Genomic DNA, 26,187 nt, shown 5'->3' with positions numbered 1-26,187 from the left:
CCCGAACCACCTTTACAAATCCTGGATCTGCCCATGGAGACTGACAAAGGAAAAAAAAGACATCAGGGAAAAATCTAGGGCTGCCAGGGCTAACAACAAAAAGGAAAAAGTGGTTTAAGTATAACATGAACAAAAGGAATCCTAGCAATGGTGTAGGTCCATTATTAGGCAGAGATGGCAAAATGTGAAATGATACAGAAGAGAGTTTGAAAACTGTTTCTGTTCAGTATCTGGAAGGAGGCAGGATAATGTACTTCCATCATACGAAAACAGTGAAGTATTTTGTAGGCATTGCTCTCCAACAGTGATAGGTCACACTTACTTGAGATAAACACTTAAATCACCTGGTCTGCAGGGATTTATTAGCAAGGGAAATAAAAGTACTACACACAGCAAAGTACTCCAACTTCAACTTTAATAATGGAAACATCACTTGCTATTTTGGTAACAACTTTAAAGGGAATAAAAATCTTCCCTATAAAAATAAAGCTAAACTTATCAAAATTATAAATAGTATTCATTTTTTAAAGACATTTTTAAACATTTCCCAGCTTTGCACACGTCATTTAATCATCATTCTGGTACCATCACATAATGAATAAAAAACAATTCTGCAACAAAGCTTTAACATTAATTTGATACTAACATTATAAAGAATAAAGTTTGAGCCAGGTTTGACCATTTATTTTAAATTAAAGCTGCTGTAATCACCAGTGTGTTAAAAAAAGGCAAAAAACAAACAAACAGTTTTGCAACAATTAACTGTGGACTAAGACAAAATTAAAATACATTAAGATTTTCTTTTTCCAAATCAAACTTGTAGTGCATAAAATACCAATTGAGGTTTTTGGCTAAAGTAAGATTCACACTTTAAAGAACGATAATTTAGTTCAAGTAAAAATAAAATTCACATATCTATAAACTTTTTCCACTCAGTGTTTAAATCTGAGCAACAAATGGTTCAGTGTTAACAGCTATTATGTAAAGATTACATTGTTATGGGTTACACTATATAAATATAGTAGATGTTAACTAAATACCCAACAAATCACTTTAGTATTCATTAAAAAATATTTCTAGGAAAAATGTAAAATCACTCCCTGAACCATTATAATAAAGTGTCGCACTTTGATGATAATGTTACTAAATTCACACATGCACTACAAAGTTACATGTGAAATTAAAAAGCCCCACAAAATGTCATATATATTTTTATAGTAAGTCCTACTTTTAATTTCTCATAACACATTAAAACAACCGTTATCTTGGTAAATTTGCAAATACTCGAAAAAGTTCTTAAGATTTGTCAAAAAAGATGCCCACTACTAAATGAAGAAAAAGGCACAAATGTGTCAAATTAAGGTACAGAACAGAAGCATCTTGGAGTTTTACCAAGCATCCATTAGGTGTCACTGAAGTGTTGAATATTCCTTGGGAATTCACAAACTCTTCAGAATAAAGAGAGAAGCTAGCAATGCTCTTGAACGTTAGCACTATTTTCTATCTATCTCTTACCTCTTTAACTCATTAGTTTTCCCCACTATGTGGTTATAACTAAATCCTATCAGTTCTTCAAATCTGCTTCATGCTTTTATTGCACACCTATTTCTTTGGCTTTTCTGAATGTGCTTTAGATAAATATTTCTCAAAGTATAACAATTACATTTACAGTAAAGTACAAAAATTCTCTTGCTACATTTTTCTTACTTTAAAATCAAGTAAATCAGCAGTGTACAGAATTTGGTAATTAACTGTTTGATCATTTAATAACTTGAAAAATTAAAACTGTCAAATTACCAAGCCAGAATGACTAACATAACTGATCTACCGACATATAATTCTCTGACATCTTGAAAATACAAATTAGAAATTCCATTTTTGTCTGACTGACAGTTTAATTAACAGATAAGCAGAAGCTGTGCTCGACTTTCAGATACAATAATTTGAAACTGTCCTGAAAGTGGATCTGTCCTCAGCTGAAAAATCTAACTTACAGTTTAACCAATGTACATGCAGCTGTATTTCTAAAACCCTAAAACATTCCGTGACCAGCTTGCTGGATATGCAACTTCCATAAAAACTAAGATATCCTCACTACCCACCATTCCAAAATCCAAAAAACAGGTCTTATTACATTTGCTGCATGTATGAAACCACACATACCTTCACACATTTAGTTTCTGTAATAACTGTGCTTATATATACAGCTCAATTTCCACTAATATTTGGCTTCCTTCCTTCTGGGTGTTAATTATACTTATTTCTTTTCCAGTGTGAATGTGCTCAATTCTAAAAACTTATTTACAATAGCACAACATCCTAAAACCTTCTTCTTGTACAACTATACACTACCAAAAGCGTTTCCATCTTCTTTTCAATAATATTTGTATTTCACTTTACATTAATTCTTCCTTACTAGCTGTTGCAACCTCTCAACTCTTACCTGCTTTTCAACTTGCTCTTTACGTTCTTCAGAAAAAGGACTTTAAAATCTGCAAATGCTGCAAAACCTCAAGGTTTTGTGTCCATTCCATCTATCACTGTTGTCTCACAAATTAGACAGTAAAAATAGTTGAAAACAGAAAAGGTAGTGCAAATCAATTTTAAAATCTCAAATAGTGCCCCAATCTAATTCTTGTTCAGACAGCTAAGCTGCTTCGTAACTTTTAATGATCAATTTGCACACCCTTACTTTTAAAGCTTTCACTAACATTAAAGCAAAGAATTAAAAAAATGTTTAAAAAAATCTTATTTCATAGTCTCCGAGAAAACTGACTTGCATTACAAATTCACAGCTTGCACCAAAGAAACCTGGAAAGCCCTCTAGGTGCAGCAGAGGGCTGTAAATTGATGTACAAACATGCAGTATCCCTAACTTGTGGGTGCAAGATGGTAAGTGACCTGACTTACGGGACAAAGTCTATAGGAAAGTTCAGGTACCCTGGCATCACAGAACAGTCTTCTGAATAAAGAAAACTATTCTTTTCTGCTGTTTTGTACATTTGGTTTGGCATGCTACATAACATCAGGTAGCGTGCATTTTTCCTGAGTGTCCTGTGGCCCCACTTTAACCTGGTTTCCACACACCACCAAGGGCTGCTTCAAGTTTGTCTCTGTAAGCTGCATAACGCTTCTTTAAGATTTGTAGTTGTTCATCTTCCTCTTTGTCCAGTATACGTAAAAAGTTCTGCAGTTCAGGAATGGTAAAGGCTTCCCACTATGGGGGAGATGGAAAATGGAGAGTGAAACTAATGTGGAAAACAGGAAATAAGCACATTATTTACTCACACAACATTTTAAAATGGACACCAACTCAAAATCCAGTTAGTTTCAAGAAGGAAAATGAAAATAACATCACATACTAAACTAAGGACTTCATCAAATCTCATGGTTTGTTTTGTTTTTTTTAAAGTTTCTCTTCTCTGTTCTGTGAGGGCCAAAGGTGAATCTAGCTACACAAACTTACAAAACCACAGATTAAAGCAGAATATGAGGAAAACACTTCTGTTGGTGCTGTTTGACAAAACAATCAGGTGTTACCTGTAAAAACTGAAAGTTAAAAAAACTTCCTGAATTTTAAATGGATGGTGACCCCCTGCTTCTAACAAAGATGGAATGAAAGATGGTACTAAGTCATTTTGCCTGCATACATTTTGTTATAATATTCTCCAACGTTTTAATAAAATTAGTACTTGATGTGTCCATAGGATGGTTTACTTTCCAAGCTGGCCACATGCAGATACATCAGTTTCTACTGGTGTTTATCAGAATGTATGCTATGAACTATGTGATGCAAGGTCACAGTTAATGTGGTCTGTATGTTAAGTTTTTAAAACTTTAAATGCTGAACTGACAGTTCTTCCAAAGAATTTTCCTTTTTAAAAACGGCTAAGACTTAATAATATTACTTTTAATATGGGCTACCTAATTAGACTTTGAACTTCTCTCCAAGCTCTTTTACCACACTGAGGCATGAAAGATTCCACACTTGTTGGTGCTGAAGTAGCCTAAAGAACTGGATTAATAAGAATACTGTCAAGTTGTAGTCATCAAGTTGTAGTGAGGTGATACTCTCTCCTACCTTGGGGGTCTTCAAGAGGAGGCTGGACAGATATTTGGCTGGGGTGATATGACCCAGGCACCCGTTCCTGCTTGGGGCAGGGGGCTGGACCTGATGATCTGTTTAGGTCCCTTCTGACCCTAAGCACTATGATACTATGATAGAATGCAAACCAACAGCAAAAAGAAATGCAGAGCCTCCAACCACATGCAAACTTTTCCTAATTTAAGCAATGGCCTAGAATGCAGAAGGATAGTTCATGTGACTGCAGTTTCATTGTGTTTACGTTAAACACTATTAATGTATTTAATTTTAAACATTCAGGGCATGCCTACACAAGACATTTACTGCGGAGTTCTCACAAGTTGGCAGGGGCAGGGCTGCATACCAGGCAGGCAGTAGCGCCGGTCTGCCTGACTGCAAGGTGCTCTATGCCGCTTTGACTCCAGACCAGACTATGTCCCATACCCCTGTGTTTCTGGGACACCCATTACAATTCCCAACACCTGGCTTGGACCAGCCTCTGAAATCTGGGACTGTCCTGGATAAACTGGGACATACGGTCACCCTAAGTATATTCACTATTAGGGACACAGTTATGTAAATATTGGGCACGTCCAAATGAGATGCTCACTATGCAGTTGTTACTGTGCTGTCATTTAGTACTCACATAACCAAATACTAAATGATTGCAGAGTAACTCGAATTACTGCACAGTAGCATCCCAGCACAGGTGCCTAGTGACACTTACTGTTCAGTAGCTCATTACTACTGCACTGTAGCATCACATCACAATTTATGCCCAGTGACACTACTGTACAGTAGTAATGAGCTACTGCACAGTATGTGTCTTATGTAGATGTTGCCACTGAAATGGATCATCACAGAAACAGAGTTACACAAAAATCCCATAAATGTGACTTACCATAACCTCTCCAGTTTCATGCTCACGCAGAACAAAACTGAGCATTTCTGTTCTGGGGCCTGCCACCAAACGTAGATAAAGAGGATGTTCTCTGTCTGAGAGTTTGCACATATACACTGCAAAGGGAAATTGTTTCAGAAATAAAAGATTTTAAGTATTAACAGGAACCTTACTAGGGATTAAGACAACATACATTTGTTGCCACAGAACTTTTGTGCTGCTTGGGATGTTTCTAGTGAAAGAACAGTTTGGAAGGGCTTGAGCAGAACACACTGGGCAGCAATTGCCACTTAAAACATGAGCGATGTGGCTCTCAGCCAAAATGGAAATGCATCTGAATGTATGGACAAAAGAAAGAACCACCTCTGCACCATACAGGAAGATCCAATCAGTCTAAATAAACAGTTTCCATACTTCATTGCCTATTTGCCACTTTCCCAAAATATGCTATGAAGTGAATTTGAGATGGGGCATCAAGTGCAGAAACCTCACTTTGGAAATGCCCACATCTAAACTACAGAGCAATACAATGGCACATAAATAAAGTAACTTGTATTTTATAGACTTGTTCCCATGTCACCTGACTATGCAGGGCAGTCTATGGCATGTGGCTGCACCTAATTCCCCACTAATCCCAAAGTCTTGATGCATGGCACACAATTGTGTGGCCGGGAAGCAAAAGCATCTTCTCTATGCCAGCAGGAGGGCTGCTCTTACAAGCTGTAAAACTACAGCTTCTGTTATTCTGCATTTCAGGTCAAATTCTTGCAGCTAAATTTTTTTAGGAAAGGACTTCAATGGGGTTCTCTCACCCCCTCCAGTCTACATGACAACATTGCCTGTATAGATGAAATAACTGCTGGCCAGGAGTGTTACATATCAGCTGGCTGCTGCCACTGTCAATTGAAGAAACAGGATTCCAAGCTGCATGAAAAGGTTGACAGACTGAACATGTCACTTGAGAATCAATTTTTTTTTTCAATACACGTTTCAGACACTCACCAGGATTCACTCACTCCTAGATTTTAACAGCATTTTAGTGTAAGGTGAGATTCTTTGGGTGCACACGGTAACCAGCACATGAAAGTATCCAGTATGTCCAGTACAAGAGAATCTTCTTGATATTGGGCAAAGAAATCATCTCATATTCCATTTGCCTGTTGCCTTTACTACTCCACTGTTCTTGGACCTATGTGCTCAGGGAGACTGGGGAATATTTACATTTATTGTCTGGACAGCAAGTCATAATATAGGCTGCAAGTAACAGCATCTAGATACCTGTTCATGTGTAGAGAACATTTATTTTAATGATTCAGCTAAAAATACTGAAGTTTATAGAACTATCCAATACCCTGTGGTTTCCCCAAACTTAATTAAAACATATGCGAGTCTTAAGGACCTCAACCAATTATCAATAGCTTCATGCATACCCTGAGTTTCTACCAGATAGGAGGACTAAATCCTATTTCACTTTACACACTTAAGTGGCACATACCTAGCCACATAACTGCAGCTTGACACTTCCACACAGTTTGCAATTTCAGCACTGCCTTCACAAGGAAACAGAACTATCTAGGTACACACATAAGGCTGGGCAAGTCCCAAAATTTTAGTTGGGCAAAATCCATCACGAATGGATGTTAGACAGCAGGATTCTGGGGGAGGGAAGAAGATAACCCTCCTATCATTAGCTCAGTAGTCTAGTGATTAGGACACCTGGCCAGTGAACATTAGATCTGGGTTCCAGGCTCCCCCCACACAAAGAGGGTTGAACTTGCAGCTCCTCTTTCCTGTAAAATACTCCCAACAATAATAGCGCAGGTCAGGTACTGCCATCTACAGTTTTCCTTTTGAAGTAGGCCTACTGGGCAGCCAAGATATGTGGGGCCACAAGGAAGCAGAAGCCATATGTTTTGGGCCTAGTGAAATGGATGCTGCCATATAAGGAAGGGACACTCTCAGTCAACTGTCCCAAAAAGGTAGTTAGGATCTGACTTGTAATTTCTACAATATCCTCAGTGGCCTATTCAAAGCTATTTTCTAAAATGGCAGGGAAGAAACCAGTCAGCAATTAGACTGCGTGAACAGATTGCATACCTATGCCTATGTTCTACTATGGGAATTTCCCATGCTTCTAGATTTTGCTGGGTGCCCCCACCTCTCCCCTCCTTCTACTACATGTGTCAGGGTGGTTTTAAGCCTCCCTCAGAGGCACTGGGTGTTGCCTACAGCCAAGGCTTGGGACTTTGACTGGGGTGTGCCAATCCTGCTGCTGGGACCAAAACCAAAGTGGTTTCTGGCTAGTAGGTCTCAACTGTCCACTTGGGGTCAGACTGATCACCATATCTAGGGCCAGAAAGGAATTCTACTCCATGGTCAGATTGGTATGGGCTGTGCGAGTTTTTGCCTTCCTCTGTAGCAAGGGGGAAGAGGAGGGGGGCAGGCACAGCCCTCTACCTGGGGTCCCTTGAACATATACAGACAACATTTCATAGAAGCAGGACATTGGCTGCCATGGTTCCCCTGCTTTACCTGTGGCAGATGAGGGTGTTCAGTCTGTGTTGTGTCAGGGATGACAGTAGTTTTATACAGAATTTAGATTATGGATTGATTGTATGGGATGGTTTGGATAGGGCTGATCCTGGTCTCAGGCAGGGAGTTGGATTAGATAACCTCTGGAAGTCCCTTCTAGCCCTACTTCTGTGCGACTGTATGAATATACGATCACTGTTCCATCTCCTTAACTATCTGTCAGTGGATACTGAAAGGATGCAGCTTCCCAAATAGAAACATCTCAGAAGATGGGGCACCTTTCCACATATCATCTATGAAGGAAGCTCAACACTCCCATCACATTATAACTCATACTTGCAATTATACTGACATGGGATGAGGACTTGCTGGGGGGAGGGAGGGGAAAGAGGGGAGGGCTTTCCTTTTTACTTATTTTCAAGTCCCAAAACAACTTTCTATATATCACCAGAACTAGAATGGCTCTGCAGAGGAAAAAATCCAAAAGCTGTCACTCCTCAGGTAATGTTTAAATTAGTCTCTAAAAATACCTCCCAAATTATCCCACTTGACTACAAAGCATTTTGTTCCCCCAGTCAGATTAAGATATGCCCTCAGCATGCTTGCATCATTTGCATCTCTATATTAAGACAATCACAGTCAGATCATATACTTTAGGATTTCAGCTGATCACTACTAAGGGTGAGGAAGGAGGTACAGAAGGCTAGATGCATTCTGTTTCTTTCCTCAATCACCCTCTGAGGCAGAGATTGGCTATGGCCAGAGACTGGATGAGAGAAGACTTGGAGCAGTGCTCTCTAGCAGTACAGAGAATCCTTTTCTTTCAGATACATGCCTGGTATGCATCTTGCTCACATGCTCAGGCTTTCTGTTCATGAAATGGAAAGTCAGGAAGGAATTTTCCCTTAGGACAAATTGGCAGGGGCCTTTGGGTTTTTTCACATTCCTTCACAGCCTATAGTGTAGTTCACTTGATGGTATTATCTGTGCATGTCATAATTCTCTGCCACTGTGGGGGGGGGGGGGTCCCAAGCATCTGGGGACACCTTGATGTCTTTCCTTGTCTACCTGTGGCACAGAGCTCAGTTACTGAGGGCCAAAATACTTTAGTCTAACTTATTTCTTTAGCCTTAGCATAGGATGTCAAAGTGAAAAAATGGCCTGTGATATCTATGCTATTAGATTTAATACCCAGCACTCTCTTCTGCCTTTACAGTCTACACAATCTCCATCTCATACACAGAATACTTCTCACAGAATGAGACAGAAGAACCTGTAACCTGAAATTATACAGGAAGGGACTGGGGGGGGGGAGGTGGGGGGAAGAGAGAAATCTTCATCCTCTCCTCTTCCTGCCTTCTACCTCACTGTTTACATCACAACTACCCAGTATACCAAACCACACACACTGCCCACTGCACCATCAAAATGCAAGAAATCTAAATTATACCTTGATCTTCTTTGTGACAGCGTTTATAAAGTGCAAACTTGGCAGGATTATCAGTCACTAAAAACTTTTTGAGCAAGGCCTCAATAACTTCACGAACAGTATTAGCGCTGCTGATGTGCAGTGTATTCACGTAGCCCTCAGACAAGTGAAAAGCAGTCTCGTTGTTATTGTGGGCATGTTTTCCTGGATTCATGGAAGCTGGTACAGTGATAGGTCTGCATAGGTCCATCTGAACTTTGATGAAGCCAGTGTAAATCCCATTAGAGTTCTGGAGCAGGAAGACAAGCACAAGCACTTAAGAAAATAATAGAGACCCATTGTTTATGAAAGCATCATTAGCAAAAGAGCATAGATTTCAACGGCCTTACTAAACAGTCATTAAAAATACATACCTGTAATCTGTGCAAAATTAAGAGCCACAGGGTTGTAAAGATCCACACACTAATCCACTCCCCTATGGCTGCCACAAAATCTACTTCGGTTTCTGCCAGTATAATTAAATCCGAGTGGTTTCTATATAGCATCAAAATGATGTATTGTATGAAAAAAGTGTCCGAATTTAGCAATCTGTAAATTAGGGATCAAGTTGCTGTACTACCAACAATTAATTTTTGTCCTGGGCTCACACTGAGGCAAGCTGGGATAAATAAGAAAAAGTTTGCAAGAAAAATCTGGTAGGTATATAAAAGACATTTGTCATTCATATTAGTCAGGAAGCATGTGAATTATTTTAAATTCAGACAGTAACCTCACAGTTACTGCTTATGAAGATTAAACCTTTCACTTCATGGACAATAAACCATGGCTGTGGGGTACTTCACAGCAGTTTTAAAAATGAAAGCTGTCCAGCAGTGCCTTTAAATTTTAGAGGACAAAAAGAGCTTGTACAGCATTTATTTTTTTTACATTAAAATTAAAAACCTCACACAACAGCTTTGAGAAAAAAGTGTAAATTAAATTATGTATAAAAGCAAGAACAAAAAAACCAAATATGTTCACTTCTTAAATATCCCCACATTTATTTCACTTCATCTATAACTAAAAATCGAGGAGGCAGGCAACTGACTTCATGGGCTGATCACGGGAACAATTGAGATTTTCACAGGCTTATCACAGTGCCCCCCCACACACGCACCTGTGATTGACTAAGGAGCCCCAGTAGCCCTGTCCTGATTAGCCATGGTCTCCATGGAAACCAACCCAGTGATGCAGGCAGGGGCTGCTGGGAAATGGGAGTCTACTGTGAGCCTGATCTGGCCCGTGGGCTAGGCTTTGCCCACCCCTGGATTAGCAAGACCAGGGGATGGCCAAAAACATCTGCAACCTCTACTTGAAAGATGCTGGCATGCCGGGGCCCAATCCTTGTTGCGGCAGTGCAGCCTCAGCCCCTTCCCCACCATCTGTCTGGAGGAACACATGCGCCCGCCACCAGCAACAAGCCAGACCCCGTGCAGTTACTTGTAGCCTTCCCACCGCCTCCTACAAGCAGCAGGGGCCTGCCCAGAGCCTGAGCTGGCTATGGCAGACAGCCAGGAGGCTGCAAGCAGCTGCATCAGGGTCCACAAAGCCACAACCCAGCTCATTGCCAGTAACAAGTGCACATGCGCCTTGGAGCAGATGGCAGGGAAGCATCAGGCCCCTCACAGCTCCCCTGCCATCTGCCCCAAGATGTGCATGCACTAGCCAGGGAGCTTGTAAGCGGCTGCCTTGGAGTCTGTGGAGCCCTGGCAATGAGTTGGGCCAGGGCTCTGCAGACCCCAGGGCAGCCACTTCAAAGCTCCCAGGTGCCTGCTACAGCCAGTCCAGGCTCTGGGCAAGCCCCTACTGCCTACCACAGAGCCCCAGCTGCTTGTGGCAGGCAGTGGGGAGGCTGCAAGCAGTGGCACCAGGGTCCATGGAGCTGGGTTCAGAAAAGTCATGGATGGTGCCTTAATTCTAAGAGGTAGAGAACTACTGGTCTACCTAATCACCCATGTTGGCCACATGGTAAAAATTAAGTTGTTAGAGAGAGAGAGAGAGGGGGGTAGATCACAATTGATCAAATACATTCAACAAACATCATTAAGCTTGCAAGGTTAAGCATGCAAAAATCAGAAGAACCATTATTCTGGCTACCTCCACAAACTTCATTTGGCTTTTGTGTGCATATGCATTTTGCCAGTCCTTAATGGCAACGATCACACACTATTTGTCATTTACATTCTAGGACAGAGCTGTTATAGGGATGAAGCTATAGTGTAGTGAAACAGGCTGCTGCCTGCCATATCCCTGCCTCATTTGCTGCAGAAATTGAAAGGTATGCACTGAGTGAGGTAGAGGGCTTTGGGAATTAAAGGGTGGGTCTCATGGTTAAGACAGCTGAAAGCTGCCCTGGAGAGTTGGGCTCTACCAGACTTCCTGTGTCATCCTTGGCAGATCACCTAAATCCAGATTATCACAGGGATCACCAAGGGTATAGTCATTATTTCTGGGTGCCTGCCTAATACACCGTTACCCAATTTGCATAAATGCTAAGCTGCAGCTGAAGAAACTTACATGCAGTACAGTGAATATATAAAATGCTAAATTCCCTGAAAAATGTAGGCTGAGAGCATCAAATTGGGCACCCAAAGTTAACAAATACTTTTGACTTTGAACTCCAAGTTCAGTTCCTCCATCTATACAGTGGAAACAACACCTATCCACCTTAAACATTTAAGAGGACATTTGCATAACACCACTGTGAGGTGCTCAGTAACAGAGGTCCTTAGAAAAACTTTGGAGGGGAATAAAGATAACATGCACTAAGAGCAGCATGGGGTCCCATACTGAACAGAGGAGAAAAAATATTGAATGGTTACTCATTAAACACTGTCATGTGTATGTACATGAGGACTGGATTAAGAATACTCAAGAAACCTTAACTCTGCCATTTCTTAAGTTTTGAATTCGTGACTATGCAGCCTTAATGTGGTCTTTTTTTAATGTAGCTTCATAAGCGATACAGATGTGCATAGTCGCATTTGGCTATCTACTGTATATGAAACATCCTCTATGTTGCACAAATACAAACATTAACATCACACGTGGTAATAAAATGCTCGCAGTTATGGTTGACAAAGCAGATTTAAATATCCATACCCTACTGTGAAATGGGCCTTAACTCAAGGTACTATTAACTCTGCTGTCAGACAAGCTAAGGTAAAAACTTGGTTCAATTACTCATGGTAACTGTGCTCTTACCCCTTAATCAAACTGGGCTGAGTTACCTTGCATTTACAGCATGTACGTGACAGGTTAGAGGACCAGACAGGCTGCAAGTTCACACACTAATTTGTTTTTGTGCTAACTATTTTAGGCTCTTTTGAAAGTACTTTATTGCTTTTGCTCTTTGAATAAAACATTTTCCATGTTGATTAGATTAATACTAACAATAGAAAAGTCAAAAGTTAATCAAGTTAGAGAGTTTTAGATTACATGACTTTAGAAATCCAAACCACCTAAAGATACCCAACAAAAGTGTGTTCAGTAGACATGGTTGTGCATAAAATTAATTGGAATATAACATTGTGTTTAAATATGGATGTACTGTATATCCAGTGGAACATAACATGATCTGAAAATTTAGATGGTTACATTTTACTAGACAAAGTAAATAGATTTTATTAGTGCCAATAAAGGAAAACTCAGACTGAATCCTTCAAGTTCTGCAGAAGTCTTGGAAGTTCAGAATTAACACACTTTTTATCATTTAGATTATGAATAATCTTATGTAATTCTCACCAACCTGAAAAAGGCAATCCCCAGAAAATAACTCTGAAATAACAGCGTGGTATTTTGATTAATTTTATCTACTTGACAGTTAGAACAACACAGTTTTCTAAGGGACAATTACAGATTGACTGTCTTATAAAAAAAATTAAGTGGTGGAGTCTCACTTTACTGGAGACAAAATGGGGTACAAGACCCCATTTTTTTATTTTGTTTACAGCAACAACTGACAGTTGGTTTTGGATATAACTTTTTGTACTATTATGTAAAAGTTTGTAGTTTCTGCTGAAATCTCCCTTACTGAATAAAAATGAAAGAGTTAAAATGGATTAAAACATATTTCAGAGGAAAGAAATCCATTTTCTGTAGTACACTAAAGCTTATTAAGTTACAGTTTTTTATGCAAAATGATAGAAAATGATTCCTAATGCACTATATAAAGGAGTAATATATAGCTGATCTTTATAAAACTATAATCATTATAAACTATAAGGTTCAATGTGACTCTTACCAAGGTCATCTTCAGTTTGTCAGTAACAGATGAATTATAGTTTTGAATCTTCTCTTTAACTTCTTCTTTACTGAGATAAATGAGGGTTTCTCTTTCTTTCTGATCATCCTGCAACAATAAAAAAAAACAAAAAAACACTGGCGATTTCAGAAAAGTGAAGGAAGAAATTATTCATTTACGTTCCGGCTTATGAGAAATCATAGTCCAATAAATAATTACCTCATATGGGCCCCATGTACAACAGTTATCCATGTAGAAATATAAAGACCTAGCAAATGGGGTGTGTCAAAAGAAGCTGCTGTTGTAATCATAAATGGTTAAACCAACACACCCAAAAACACTTGTGTCATTTTTTTTTTTTTACCAACTATTTTTATTCAAACATTTATTGGCAGCATGCAAAGCAGCTCAGCTCATTTCATGACTGGATTTGTCCATTTCAGTGCTATGTAATTTTATCAAGTGTAGAGTCACAATATTCTTACAGTATTACTTTGAAATCTGTATGCCTCAAAAGAGGATATAACTGCTTCTGCACAACAAAACCACCACCTGCTAAACAAGTGAAACTGGAAATTCCCAAGCGTTTGTGCTGTCAAAATAAGAACAAATCTCAATAGTCTAAAAAGAGACAGCATTTTTTAAACTAATACGTATGATGACAAACTATTATATGATTCATTATACGTTTCTAGGCACACACAATTTCACCAAATGTAAACTTTTTTTTAAAAAAAGCCCTTACTAGATATTTAACTGTTGCTTTTACAAGCCGTATATTGTACAGATTTTCCATGCCATTGTAAAACCAGTCCTAGGAGCTGGATATTATCCAAACAAGCATTTGTTCCCAATCTACATTACTGCAGCAAACTAGTGTTATAAATACACTCAGATTTCTACCACTTGCGCAAATACCATATATAGTATGAAACAGTTTCAGCTCTCAACTTCAATGATTTAAGACATCTCTTAGGAGGGGAGCTGCACTGGCTTGGAAATATCTGGATACCTCTGAACACAGAAATATTCATGCACCATTTGAACAATGGTCAAGGCTTAGTAATTCACGCTAACCATTCAAATAGTCTCTGGAGGAGTTTAACCTAAGTAAAGGATTTCCCTGCTCTCAAAAGTCACTGCTATAACACAATCCCTTTGAGACTTCCCAGCACAGCTAGTAGGCATTTCATTTTGCTGAAAATGAACCTGGTAACAAGACTGTATAGTGTGAAATTATTCATTTCTGCTTGCCAAAATATCCAGATGAAGCTTAAATAATTTTAGCTCCTGTGATCTTGCTTTCCTGTAATTATATAGTATTTTGCTAGGTGGCACATGCACACGCCAACTTAACCCTAAGCCATAAAGAGAGAGGTATGGTCTGAGCACACTGGAAGCCAGAAATTCCCAAATTCTAAACCCAACTAAAACCATGACTCCTTCTGCAATCTTGGAGAAGACACTTTCTGTTTCAGTTTCCCTATCTGTAAATAAAGAGACATCTTTACTGTTGTAGTAAAAGAAAAAACAGCTGTTTTTTCTTTTACTACATCATGAGGTTACAATATCTCAGCTCAGTGATCCACCATATTGCATGGCAGAATCCATCAGCCTAGGCCAGCGGTCAGCAACCTATGGCCTGTTGAGCCAATGGATCCAGTCTGCGGAGTTGGGGGGCTTTGGCCACACTACAGCTGGGAAAAGTGGTGATAGGGACTAGGTCCCAGCCCATCTGGGTAACTCCAACCTGCAGCTACCAAACTGCTCCCCTCCCCCACAACAAAAAACAAAACCAAAAAAACCCCCTTCTGCTGGACTCGTGGCCTAAAAATTTTCAGAATTAGTCTTGCCTCTTACACCCATCCTATTTTTTTCACTTCCATAAAATCTTAGTGCAGAAAACTGAAATCAATAATAATAAATGGAAATCTCAAAGCAATTTGAAAAGGGAAGTCACTTTTAAGGAAGAAATATGCTTTTATATTGAAAAAAAAAATCTTATAGTGATTATGTTATAGAAGCACAGAAACCAAAAGAAACCTTGAGAGAACATCCAGTCTAACCACCTGCAATGGGGCAGGACCATTCATTCTTATATTTAATTATATATGAGTCTCTGTTTGGAGGTACCTCAAATTTCTGGTTTCCTGCAGGCCAGATTCCACTGACTGCAGAGGATATAGCACCTTGCTTAAGCAAAGGCACAAGAAACATCATTATATTGACAAATGTCCAATTACTGATTTTCCAAATAAGTGAACTCAACATATACAATCCTGTTAATTACTACATCATCTGAACATTATGCAGATCGATCCAAAACTGAGTTAACTGCAAAAGGAAGGGTACTAAACAGCATATTTGTTGAAACTGGAACGGTGGTGTCTAAGTGCTGAGTCAAGTCTTCTATACATAAGGTGACCACATGTCCCGGTTTGGCCATGACAGTCCCAGATTTCATAGACCTATCCTAGTTGGTTGGTGAATATTGAAACAGAAGTGCCAGAATCACAGGGGCACAGCCTGGCAGAGAAGCAGAGCGATAGGGTGTGCCAGACAGGTTCCACCTCCCCAGCAGATTGTGTCCCGCACCCCTGCCTCTGCCTGCAGCAGCGCCACAGACAAGGGGGCAGTCTCCCAGATTTCCTTAAAAATAGGGTCAGTAGGGTTATCATATTTCCAGTTTCAAAATAGAGGACATCTGTTGGGGGTGGGGAGGGAATATGCCCGTGTCCTGCCCCTCAGTCCCAAGCCACAGTCCCCCCAGCCCTGTTGCTGCCCCTCAGTCCCAATGTGCAGCCCCACCCCCCCATCCCTACTGATGCCCCTCACTCCCAACTTGCAGCCCTCTGGCACTGTCTGTGCCCCATGCTCCTGACCCATAGTCCCCCACTCCCTCTAGTACCTCTCACTCCCAAGCCACAGACGGTGACCTTTACTCCTGACCCACAACCTACTGCTCCCTCCAGCATCTCCCCTGCAAGCCCAAGCACTGGCTACAGTACCACCAGTCTAGTCACACAGCTCCCTGCTGCCCCTGAAGGGCAACCCACCCTGCTGCAGCCCCAGTGCCTGGACAGCTTCCCCCAGTGCTGGCAGGCACCCCCCGTCCTTCCCCACCATGCCTCCCCTCTCCTGGACAGTCCTGGCCCTCCAACCCCTGCCCCCATAGACTTACCTGCATCTAGCTGCCAGGGCTGTTCCCACCGCCCAGCCTGGCTGTGTGCTAGACACATGTATGTGCACATGCAGAGCACAGGATGCACCCTACCTCCAAATGCCCTCTCCCCGCCCTGCCCTCCCCAACTCCAAGCAGCTGCTTGCTAGGCCAAACCAGGAAGTGCCAGGAAAAACTTTTTGCTCTGCTTGGCATCAATCCCAGACAGTTGTTGATATTTAAAAACAAAAAACAAAACACCTGGACGAAGATGAAAGGACCCCATGTCCCCAAAGAGGGCATGTCTGGGAAAACCCAGACATATAATAACCCTAATGGTCATCCAATGTATAAATCAATACACAGACTTCCCATGTACTACACAGTCTTTGAGGATTTTCACCCTTAGTTTTAGGTTCACCAGCAGCAAGGACACTTTACTATGTCAGAAGTGAAATGATTGCCCTCCTTGCCCCCCTACCCCAGTCTATCATGCCAGGAAACCCAAATCTCAGAATAAGCAGTTGGGGGGGGAGGGGAGGGAGGCATTGTATTCAAAACAACAAATTTCATAACTGAAGCTCAAAACACTACTACTGTCATGTTGGGGGGCGGGGATGAGGGGGAAGGGAGTACGCACTTCAAACAAAAAATACCCCAACACACAACATTCCTTCACTAGCAACCTAGCCCCACATACATCTAACAGGCAAAAAGCGCATCTCAGTTTTTAAAAAATCCTGTACACCTGCAACTGAGATACAAGAAACATCACACAAAAAATGTTACAGTTAACAATAAAGAAATAAGTAGCCATTCCCATTAGGCATCATCAGATAAAACATCTGTGAACTTCCAGATCTTGTGATCACTTCATTTAAAATTTGAAACCAGCTGGCAAGATGACACATCATTTCTTTCCAACACCATAAGAGCCAAATCACCCCTGCTACCTTAGTTTCTGACCCAAAGATTGGTCATACAAACTAATAATGGCAGAAACAACCATCCTTTGCCTAGCAGGCTGGATCTAAGACAAGAAAAGAGGAGAAGGAAAAGGATTTGGAGAGAAAAACAAAACATTTTCTTCTACCTCCCATAATTTTCTTCTGGCCTCTTGTGTTCTTTACACTTAGCAAAGGACTCTCCTTTTGTAGGGTTAAGCACCTTATCTATAGAGACTTTCACTCCACTGGCTAAGCCCTACTTCCAGTCCCATCAGCACAACCTCAGTGATCCAGGGGGAAGTATCAACTACAGTAAGGAAATCCTGCATGTATCTAGTAATATGCAGTTACAGTGACTGATAAGTAGCCTTTTCACAAGGGCATAGCATGGATCATCAAGGAGCCAGTACAACATTTTGTTATGGTCATATGGGCAGTGTTGTCAAAGACCTAGCAGAATCATCACATGGGTATACTGGAGACAGAACTAAGGGAGCAGCAGACTGCTTGGGCTGAAGTGACCAAAGAAAGCAGACAACTACATGTACTTTTCAAAATAGACCCTGTAAGAGGTGAGAAACTGAAATACATTGAATTCATGAGAGGCATAATACATGTGACTATGGTCAAGGCACCTGAGAGAGAGGAAGAGGTGCAGATTCGCCTACATAAAAACCCAGGCAGAGATAAGGCCTGTGGAATCTCCACTCCAATGCTTAAATCCACCTGTGGATTTCCCAGAAGGGCCTTTTGTACCCTTGGCTGTAAGGAGACACTTTGCCTTTGGACTACGTAAGACTCAGGCAAAGGCTTTCTATTGTTTTTTTGGTTTATTACATTGCATTGTAAATTAGAAAGTTGTATGTATTGTCACTGTTTCTTACTGGGCTGCATCTTAGCTTAGGTGAAGTTTTCTGTTGCTTCTGTCATACGCTTGAAACTGAAAATTGTTACGCTCAGTAAACGCTGTCTTCAGAAAATGGACTGAACTGTTCTTGTTCAAGCATTTATGAATTCAGTGCCACTACCTAAAGTCTTCATATTAAATCTGGTAACAGGCAGTACTCTTACTCTGGGATTGCGGGAGAGAGAGGTCATTCATTATCTACTGCTCTAGCTACACCAGACAGGGAAAAACTGCAACAAGATAAATAAATGCTACAGTTCCAGATGGTCAATGAGAGGACACGACACTTTAATGTTAACTAGTTCAATTAATCCACAAATGACTGATTATCAGCTCTCTTTCCAAATGACACTGTGCTTATGACTTGAATGCTTTTCCTAAGTCCTGACAGCTCCCCAGAATGGGTGCATTAGAGGTGCACAAATAGTAGCAAATATGTACCAAACAATGCATTTCATGTGCTATATGTACTGCTGATATGCAGCAAGGTAAAGGGAGCCACATGCTATGCTCAGTGTCCAATACATGCCTGTTTCACATTATGTCACGCCTGTTTTCACTGGTTAATACTGATTTTGCAACCTTTTTCTTCAGTGGTGTGCCCCAGTAATTTCCTGCCTGATCAGAGATCTGTATGTGTGTCACGAGGGAGGAGCGAAACACACATCCATATGCAGTCCTCCTGGCAAAGGGTCAGCCACTGCTAAACAGAACCTGGACTTGGAGACCAGTATGCTGAATCTGGACACCTTTGAGGAACAGATGCAGAATAATAGTTGAGAAGACTTTTTGGGGTGGATGAAATAAATTTTTGCATAATCTTGACCAAAATACCATAATTATATTTGGTGTAGCATTACAGTCACTGACTGCAGAGCAGATGACAATGATTAAGAGTTGCAGGCCATGTCATCCTTATCTCCTCTTCCTCCTCTCAGCTCAACTTCGCAGCATTGTTCTTGGCTACTTTGATTCTCTTTGCCAGTATTGTTAGTTTTTGTTTCGTTTTTCTTTTTTGTCATCTTCACAGCAATGTGAATAGTAATTTAACAACAACAGTCAAGGGAATCTATACACAATTTTTTCAGGTCCAAAACAAAAGCATCTCAGTCCCAGCCCAAGCTGTCAACTTACTATGCTATTCAAATAGTACTTACAGGGCATGTTTCCATGTCGTCTTACAGCAACGTAATGATGTGCTGTGTCGTCATATGGTGCGCTACGGCAATGTACCAATCTCCTGGGTCTACACATGATTGGCAGCTACACTGCCGTAACTCCCTGATACAGAAGACCACTATGGCAACACAGTGGTGAAATCAAACCGTGCAGACAGCGCAGTAACTACCCATAATGCATCATGCTTTAGTACTTCCAAAAGGTGGTCCTTTTGGAAGTACTAAAGCATGACACCATAGCAACATTGCTGTGCAGCTACATGTAGAAACCCACAGGAACCCAAAACCCCACAAAATTAGCACATGTCAACAGGGTCCTGAATTTTTGTTAATTTGATAACTACTCTTCAACCCAATTAGAAAGGCAGACTTAATCCTTCCATCACCACCTGTGTTTGAGAAGAGCTGAGCTAGATAAGCTTGTTAATTCCCCTAAGGTATAGTAGCTGGTCTGCAGAACAGGATTCAATTCCCAACTCTCCCACAGATTATGTGGCTTTTCACAAGTCACTTCCTCTCCACGATTCATTTTCCCTTTGGCAAAATATGAAATATAATTCCCTTCTCCACACTCAAACATATATATGAGTGTGAGTGTGGAGTAGGGAATTATATTTCATATTTTGCCAAAGGGAAAATGAATCATGGAGAGAAGGTGACTTGTGAAAAAAAATAATATTTTATATATTAATATAATGTAGTATCAATATAATTATTAATTATATATATATCTTCATACAAAATAGGGATTTAACTAGTCACAGTACAGTCATCATCAGGGATCCTGGTTTTCTCCAATCTAAAAAAAATCCCCAATTTTCAGGATTTAAAAAGTAACCCAAAATCTACATTTTTCTGATTAAAATGAAACACCACTAAATCTATAGCTCTAATCTTTCTCTCTAACTATATATCAACATAGTTATTAATGTTATTTTTATTGGGTTTTGGTGTGATTTTTTTTTTTAAACTTCAAACGGATTCAAGGTCACCAGCCACTGCTAAATAAGTTAGTTCCAAGAAGTAGTGCAAAACTTGCTACACTAGGATGCCAGTATCATTTCAAAACCTCAGTTTTAATGTTTAACAACTAAATGTTCACATAAACAGGTAGCTAGGTACTAAATAAAAATACAAGTTCATTTTCATGTTCCAAAAACAATTATAATTTTCTATTTGTCTCCACAGGGAAAAGCATGGTATTTGTAGTGAAGCAGTGACTTTAAGCACAATGCTTCACCATAGGAAAGGCAGCTTTCCTTAACATAAAGGCTGGATAGAAAGAGGAAAACAATGAAGGAAAGCTGCATTTATACCAAAGTGAATCAAGTGTTTTCTTAAGTAATCCAAATAACAAAACAGTCATGGGAGCCAAGGTAGACCCTAAACACTGCCAGCTCCTACTTCTTCCCTTCTTCATACCCATTCCACACAAGGCAACACTTGACCTTTTCTTATCAAAGTTGAAAAGATCTTGGGTCATGCTGTGGCTAGAGACTGATTAATTTTCAAGTAAAAAAAATACTATAAAAATAACATGAATAATTGCATTAATGATCACAGCTCCATCATAAACAGCTTAACTTGTAACACTATAACGAACATGGAAAAATCAGTTAAGAACAAGAGAAAGAGCATAGCGCATATTCTCCACTGAGCTCAAGATGAGTTAACTTAATTACACACACATTCTCCTTCTTTCTGCCTGGTACCACTAGAGAAACATGATTTTTAAATCTACCAGTTAAAATTACTTTTGAAATAAACATGTTGCTTCCTTCACATGCTGATGTTACTACAAATCAAAAGAAACACATTTACACGTCTCACCTTCCCCAAGAAATACAACTCAGCATTTAAATGTTTCCAAATACCATTTGGCAGATCAAACCGAGATTTTGGCAGCATCTAACTGCAAATGGTGATTCGTGAAAAAACACCACCTCCCCACCAGACAGGGATGCACAGGGACAAAAGAGAGAGGGGAGGAAATATAAATATATAAATATAAATATATAAACTATGAGGAAAGCAGCACTAAGGTCTATTCTTGCTCAAGTGGCACCAGTCAAAGATCTATCTGTAGATCACAGGGTGCATCTAAACATGCAGTTACAGTGCATGAATAAACTCCAGAGCTTAAGGTTTTGAATGTTTGAATGTGCTCCCAGGAGCAATAAGCCCCAGAGCAATAAGTTCTGCAGTTTATTCATGTGCAACACATTGAGCCAGGGCAGAGCAGCCCCACCTGGCAGAGGGCCCAAGGGTCAACCTGCCAGCCTGGGGCTGCTCTCCCCCAACTCAATGTGCTGTGGAAGGGCTGGCTGGGGCACAAGGGTGCTGCACCTGGAGAGAGGGAACCAGCATTATGGTTATAGGTTAGGGGCTGACCCTCTCAGCAGCACAGAGGCAAAGAGAGATCTTGGAGTCATGACTGACTCCAGGATGAATACGGGTCACCAATGGGATGAAGCAATAGGCAGAACCAACCGCACCCCGTCATGCATCAACGGGGCATCACTAACAGGTCCACAGAGGTCTTGCTCCCCCTCTATGCGGCGCTGATCAGGCTGCAGCTGGAGTACTGTGTCCAGTTCTGGGTGCCGCACTTCAAGAAGGATGTGGGGAACCTGGAGAGGGTCCAGAGGAGGGCCACTCGTATGGCTGGGGGCCTCCGTGGCCAGCCCTATGAGAAAAGGCTGAGGGACCTGAATCTCTTCGGTCTCTGCAAGAGGAGACTGAGGGGGGGGATCTTGTGGCTGCCTACAACCTTATCAGGGGCCAGCAGCAAAGACTCGGGGAAAGTCTGTTCACCAGGGCCCCCCATGGAGTCACTAGGACCAATGGCCACAAGCTGAGGGAGGATAGGTTTAGGTTAGATATTAGGAAGAACTACTTCACTGTAGGGGTGGCCAGAGCCTGGAATAGGCTTCCCAGACAAGTGGTGCTCTCACCTTCCCTGGAAATCTTCAAGAGGAGACTGGATAAACACCTGGCTGGGGTCTTATGACCCCTCCCACTCCCAGTGCTCCTTCCTGCCCATGGCGGGCAGTCAAACTAGATGATCTGTCTAGGTCCCTTCCGACTCATTGATTCTATGAACGCAGGGCTAGCCAGCAGGCACAGCCCCTGCACTGAAGTACCCTCATACCCCAGCCAGTCCCTCCAGCATCTAAATGTGCACTGCTGTGGAGTTCTTTTACTCCGCAGCAGGATAGTACTCCTGCTGCAGAGTAAATTAGTTTCCTCCAGCCTAATGGGGGTGCACATGTAGATGCCAAGATGTTTACTGCACAGCTAATTAATCAACTACGCAGTAAACGTCTCATGTAGACATAATCACAGATTAAGCTGGGGGGCAGTCTTTGGAGCTAGGAAGGATGCTTTTTTTTTTTTTCTTCTTTTTTAAAGGGAGAAATATAAAGGGGTGGAAGAAGAGACAGAGACGGAAACACACATACACACTCACTCCTCACTACAGCAATCTATGATATTATATAACCATAGGCTTACTGTTTCTTTGGTAGAAAGGTTTAAGATGAAGAGCATCCAGATTGTAGTCATATTGGTCTAGAGGCAAAAGGAATCAGAACTCAAAGAATTGTTTTTGCCAAAATCTAGTTGGTCTAATACAAGATATCAGCTCTACCATGAGTTCCGATTCCTAAGGTGAAGAGAGCATTTGCAGAGCACTTGTTACTCTTAAATTGCCCAAAAACAAATTTTAAAAATCCCACCATTTTGGTGTCTTTACCAGGCTAGTGACAAAAACAAAAGACTAAATCATAACCTTATCTAATTTTAACCTGTTAACAGTTCTGTGTAATATACCTATTAATGCATTTACACTACTGAATGAATATCTTGTGCAGCTCAGAAATAAGCGCCAAACCTCCAAAAAATGTGTTTCTTTTACCTAACTACTGATATTGCCTTTGTTGTATAAAGGAGAATATGGCAATCAATTTAAAATGTGCATGCATTTGTTAGAAAGATTAACTGTATTTGCTAGTAACATTAAAGCTGCAGCTCAGGTTTCATTTAAGGTTACCATGACCTCACTCTGAAAAGCCCCTAGTTACAAATTCCGTCATACCCTATATGGCTGTACTACAAACCGGGTTGCATGCCAATAGTTAAACAGCCAGTCATTTGTTTGTCTGAAAGAGTCTGAAAGCTAAACTGTATGAAGAACAGCATCTGAAGACCCCGCCCTAGGTTTTGTATCAACTGCATAGCAAGTTATAGGCATATTTAAAAACTCCTTTCCAATTCTGATGTATTGCTTTTAAAATGCATTACATAGTTTTAGAAGAAACATTTCACAACTGTTTGTCTTCCCAATTTCAATAAAACTGGATTTATGAATCAGCAAAACTGAACACTCAGCTACCACACCAGATACCACCGTGGGGAACAGAGTTATGCTCTTGCCTATCCCAAAGAGAGATAAGTGCCTTACTATAGAAATAGGAATTAGCACCCTCTTGTGACCCTGCTCACCAGGATCTAACTTTCTACTGATAATTTTCTATGATTTTCTCACTGTCTCTCAAGTAAACCTATTTCTTAAATACTATGTGTAAAGTAAGTTAGCAGATCTCTGAAAGTTAAGAATCGTCCAAAACTGAGCTAGTCATTTGGTTACTATCAAGATGCTTGCTTTTAGAGGCAGGATTTATACCCACACATATTGTCAAGTTGAAGAGGGAAGCTGAAAATCCAGCCTGACACTCACGTGATTTAAAAAAACAAGGTGGAAGGAGGTCACAAAAGACTAAATAAACAACACACACACACCAACCACACCTCAGGGTTAATATCCATCCAAATTTTCAGCCATTGTTAAATTTCTGTGTTTTAAGTCAATCTCTTAATTGAAATGACCTTTCATAAAACTTTCTGTTTATATGAGAGTTCAGTGTGGAAGGAACCAGCACCAAGATGAGCCGGACAAGGAAGGTAGCGTGCAAGTTCCTTCCCACAGCTATGCCAATGCTTCCCATTTTTATTTGCCCTAACACAGAAGTAGGATGAGACCAGAACTCCACTGCACTTGTAAATAAACTCAGAATAAGAAACTGGGGCCAAGTTTATTATGTCACCATCATATAAACTGCCTATGCCAACAAAGTTTCCTATTAGCTCTAACAAGAACTAGCAAGAGCTAGTACATAAACGAGGCACCAGTAATCAAAGCTTACTTTAAAGGTAAATTAAGGTCATGTAATAAAAATGGTTCTTCTCTCTGGAACCTGTTCTAACACTAACTTCAACAACAGGTGTTACACTAGGGGAATTCTGGGGTTGTTTTTTCAGGCTACATCTTTTAATATTAACAGCAGAACACAGAGTGATTGCTATCGCATTTGAAAGACGCACGGTCCTCTGACACAGTTAAAGTTTTCTAGGCAAATTCCTCACCGGGGGATATTTACCGTATTTTTCGGACCATAAGACGCACTTTTTCCCCCCCAAAAGTGGGGGGAAAACGAGGGTGCGTCTTATGGTCTGAAGGTGTGTGTCCCGGGGAGACGGGGCGGAGCTTGCCCGCGGAGGCGGCAGAGCCCGAGCAGGACACCCGCCGCTTGTTTATGCCGTGTCCCGGGGAGACGGGGCGGAGCTTGCCCGCGGAGCCCGAGCGGGACATCCGCCGCTTGTTTAGACCGGAAGCCGGCGCCCGTGCCGGTGGCCGGGAGCCGGCAATAAAAATGGCCAGCCGGAATAGACGGGGCAGGAGTCCGAAGGAGGGACTCGCTGCCGCGGAGACTGAGGCTCCAGGAGGGGTGCGTCTTATGGTCCGAAAAATACGGTAGTTGTTTGAATGCCTTGGAAAAGTTATGAGATTTTATTTGGTCAATGTGGGTACTGCTCATGGGCATTGCAAGTTGAAAGATTTTCTGAGCTAATTTCTAAAGAACAAAGACTCAACACCCTCCAAAAAAATCCACAAAACGTATTGGACAAGTGCAGCCATGTATTTGTAAAAATCCAGTTTCAGCTTTATTTTGTTTTATTATGTCAGGCTATATTTTCAACCAATAATTTGCAAAAATAAGTGGTTAATGCTATAAGTTAATGCCCCTCCCTTAAAATGGGTACCAAACTCCAGATATATCCTCTCTTTCTCCACCCAAAAAACCTACATGCAAAACATTTTTAAGTACTTTGAATTTGAGCACAGCAGATAGGAATATCAGGCTTCAGTCCAGTGTAAATTTATAACCAATTTTGCATACCTTTAGAGTTTTGCTTTGGTTTGGTTTTAGGACAGCAAAGTTAAGAGTTAATCTGCACTTCAAGTTCTATTGCCTTTGGAAACATTTGTACCTTTTCACCTACATGTCACTGGAATATCTGACTTCTTCAGAAAGCACAATCTTTAACTACCTTTTCACTAACCCTGAATGTACACAGCAAAGAAAGATAATAAATATCTCATTGAACTGTTACAGAAATGCTTCAAAGCTATGCAACAGGAAATGCCTCAAAGACATCTGAAGCTGCATATTACAGAAATGAAAGAAAGGTCTCTTTAGCTTAGTCTGTTTCTAGATTTGTATCTGTTCTTTTCTAGAAAAAGTCAATCCAGATCACTTTATACTACCTGCAGAGCATCCACTGACTGTAAGCAAACAGGGGAGTCATATGACCAGAAGGGAGCAGGGCTTTAGGAGTATATAAGCCAGTGCCAGGGCAGGCAGCCTGGCCCTGCAAGCTGCAGGGGAAGAAGCTGCTGGCTAGGAAGGCTGCAAAGGAGGGCCTGA

The 26,187-nt window shown here is 40.9% G+C and overlaps 1 protein-coding gene across 2 annotated transcripts in view; it reads right to left on the bottom strand.

The window, feature by feature from the left end:
- Positions 1 to 398: 398 nt before the first annotated feature.
- Positions 399 to 26,187, bottom strand: part of RASSF3 (Ras association domain family member 3) — a 151,325-nt gene continuing 125,536 nt past the window's right edge. For both annotated transcript variants that reach the window (XM_090042440.1, XM_090042441.1), the window contains 4 exons: positions 13,229 to 13,336; positions 8,968 to 9,235; positions 4,986 to 5,101; positions 399 to 3,217 (listed from right to left, as the gene is read on the bottom strand). In XM_090042440.1, coding sequence (XP_089898566.1) covers positions 3,068 to 3,217; positions 4,986 to 5,101; positions 8,968 to 9,235; positions 13,229 to 13,336 — 642 coding nt within the window. In that variant the 3' untranslated portion in view covers positions 399 to 3,067. The remainder of the gene's footprint in view (positions 3,218 to 4,985; positions 5,102 to 8,967; positions 9,236 to 13,228; positions 13,337 to 26,187) is intronic.

The sequence above is a fragment of the Crocodylus siamensis genome, chromosome 4 (genome assembly GCF_052110815.1).
Source record: "Crocodylus siamensis isolate JL-2025a chromosome 4, ASM5211081v1, whole genome shotgun sequence".
NCBI classification, from domain to species: Eukaryota; Metazoa; Chordata; order Crocodylia; family Crocodylidae; genus Crocodylus; species Crocodylus siamensis.
Note: the sequence above shows the minus strand (reverse complement) of the source record. Positions and strands in the feature narration are given on the sequence as shown.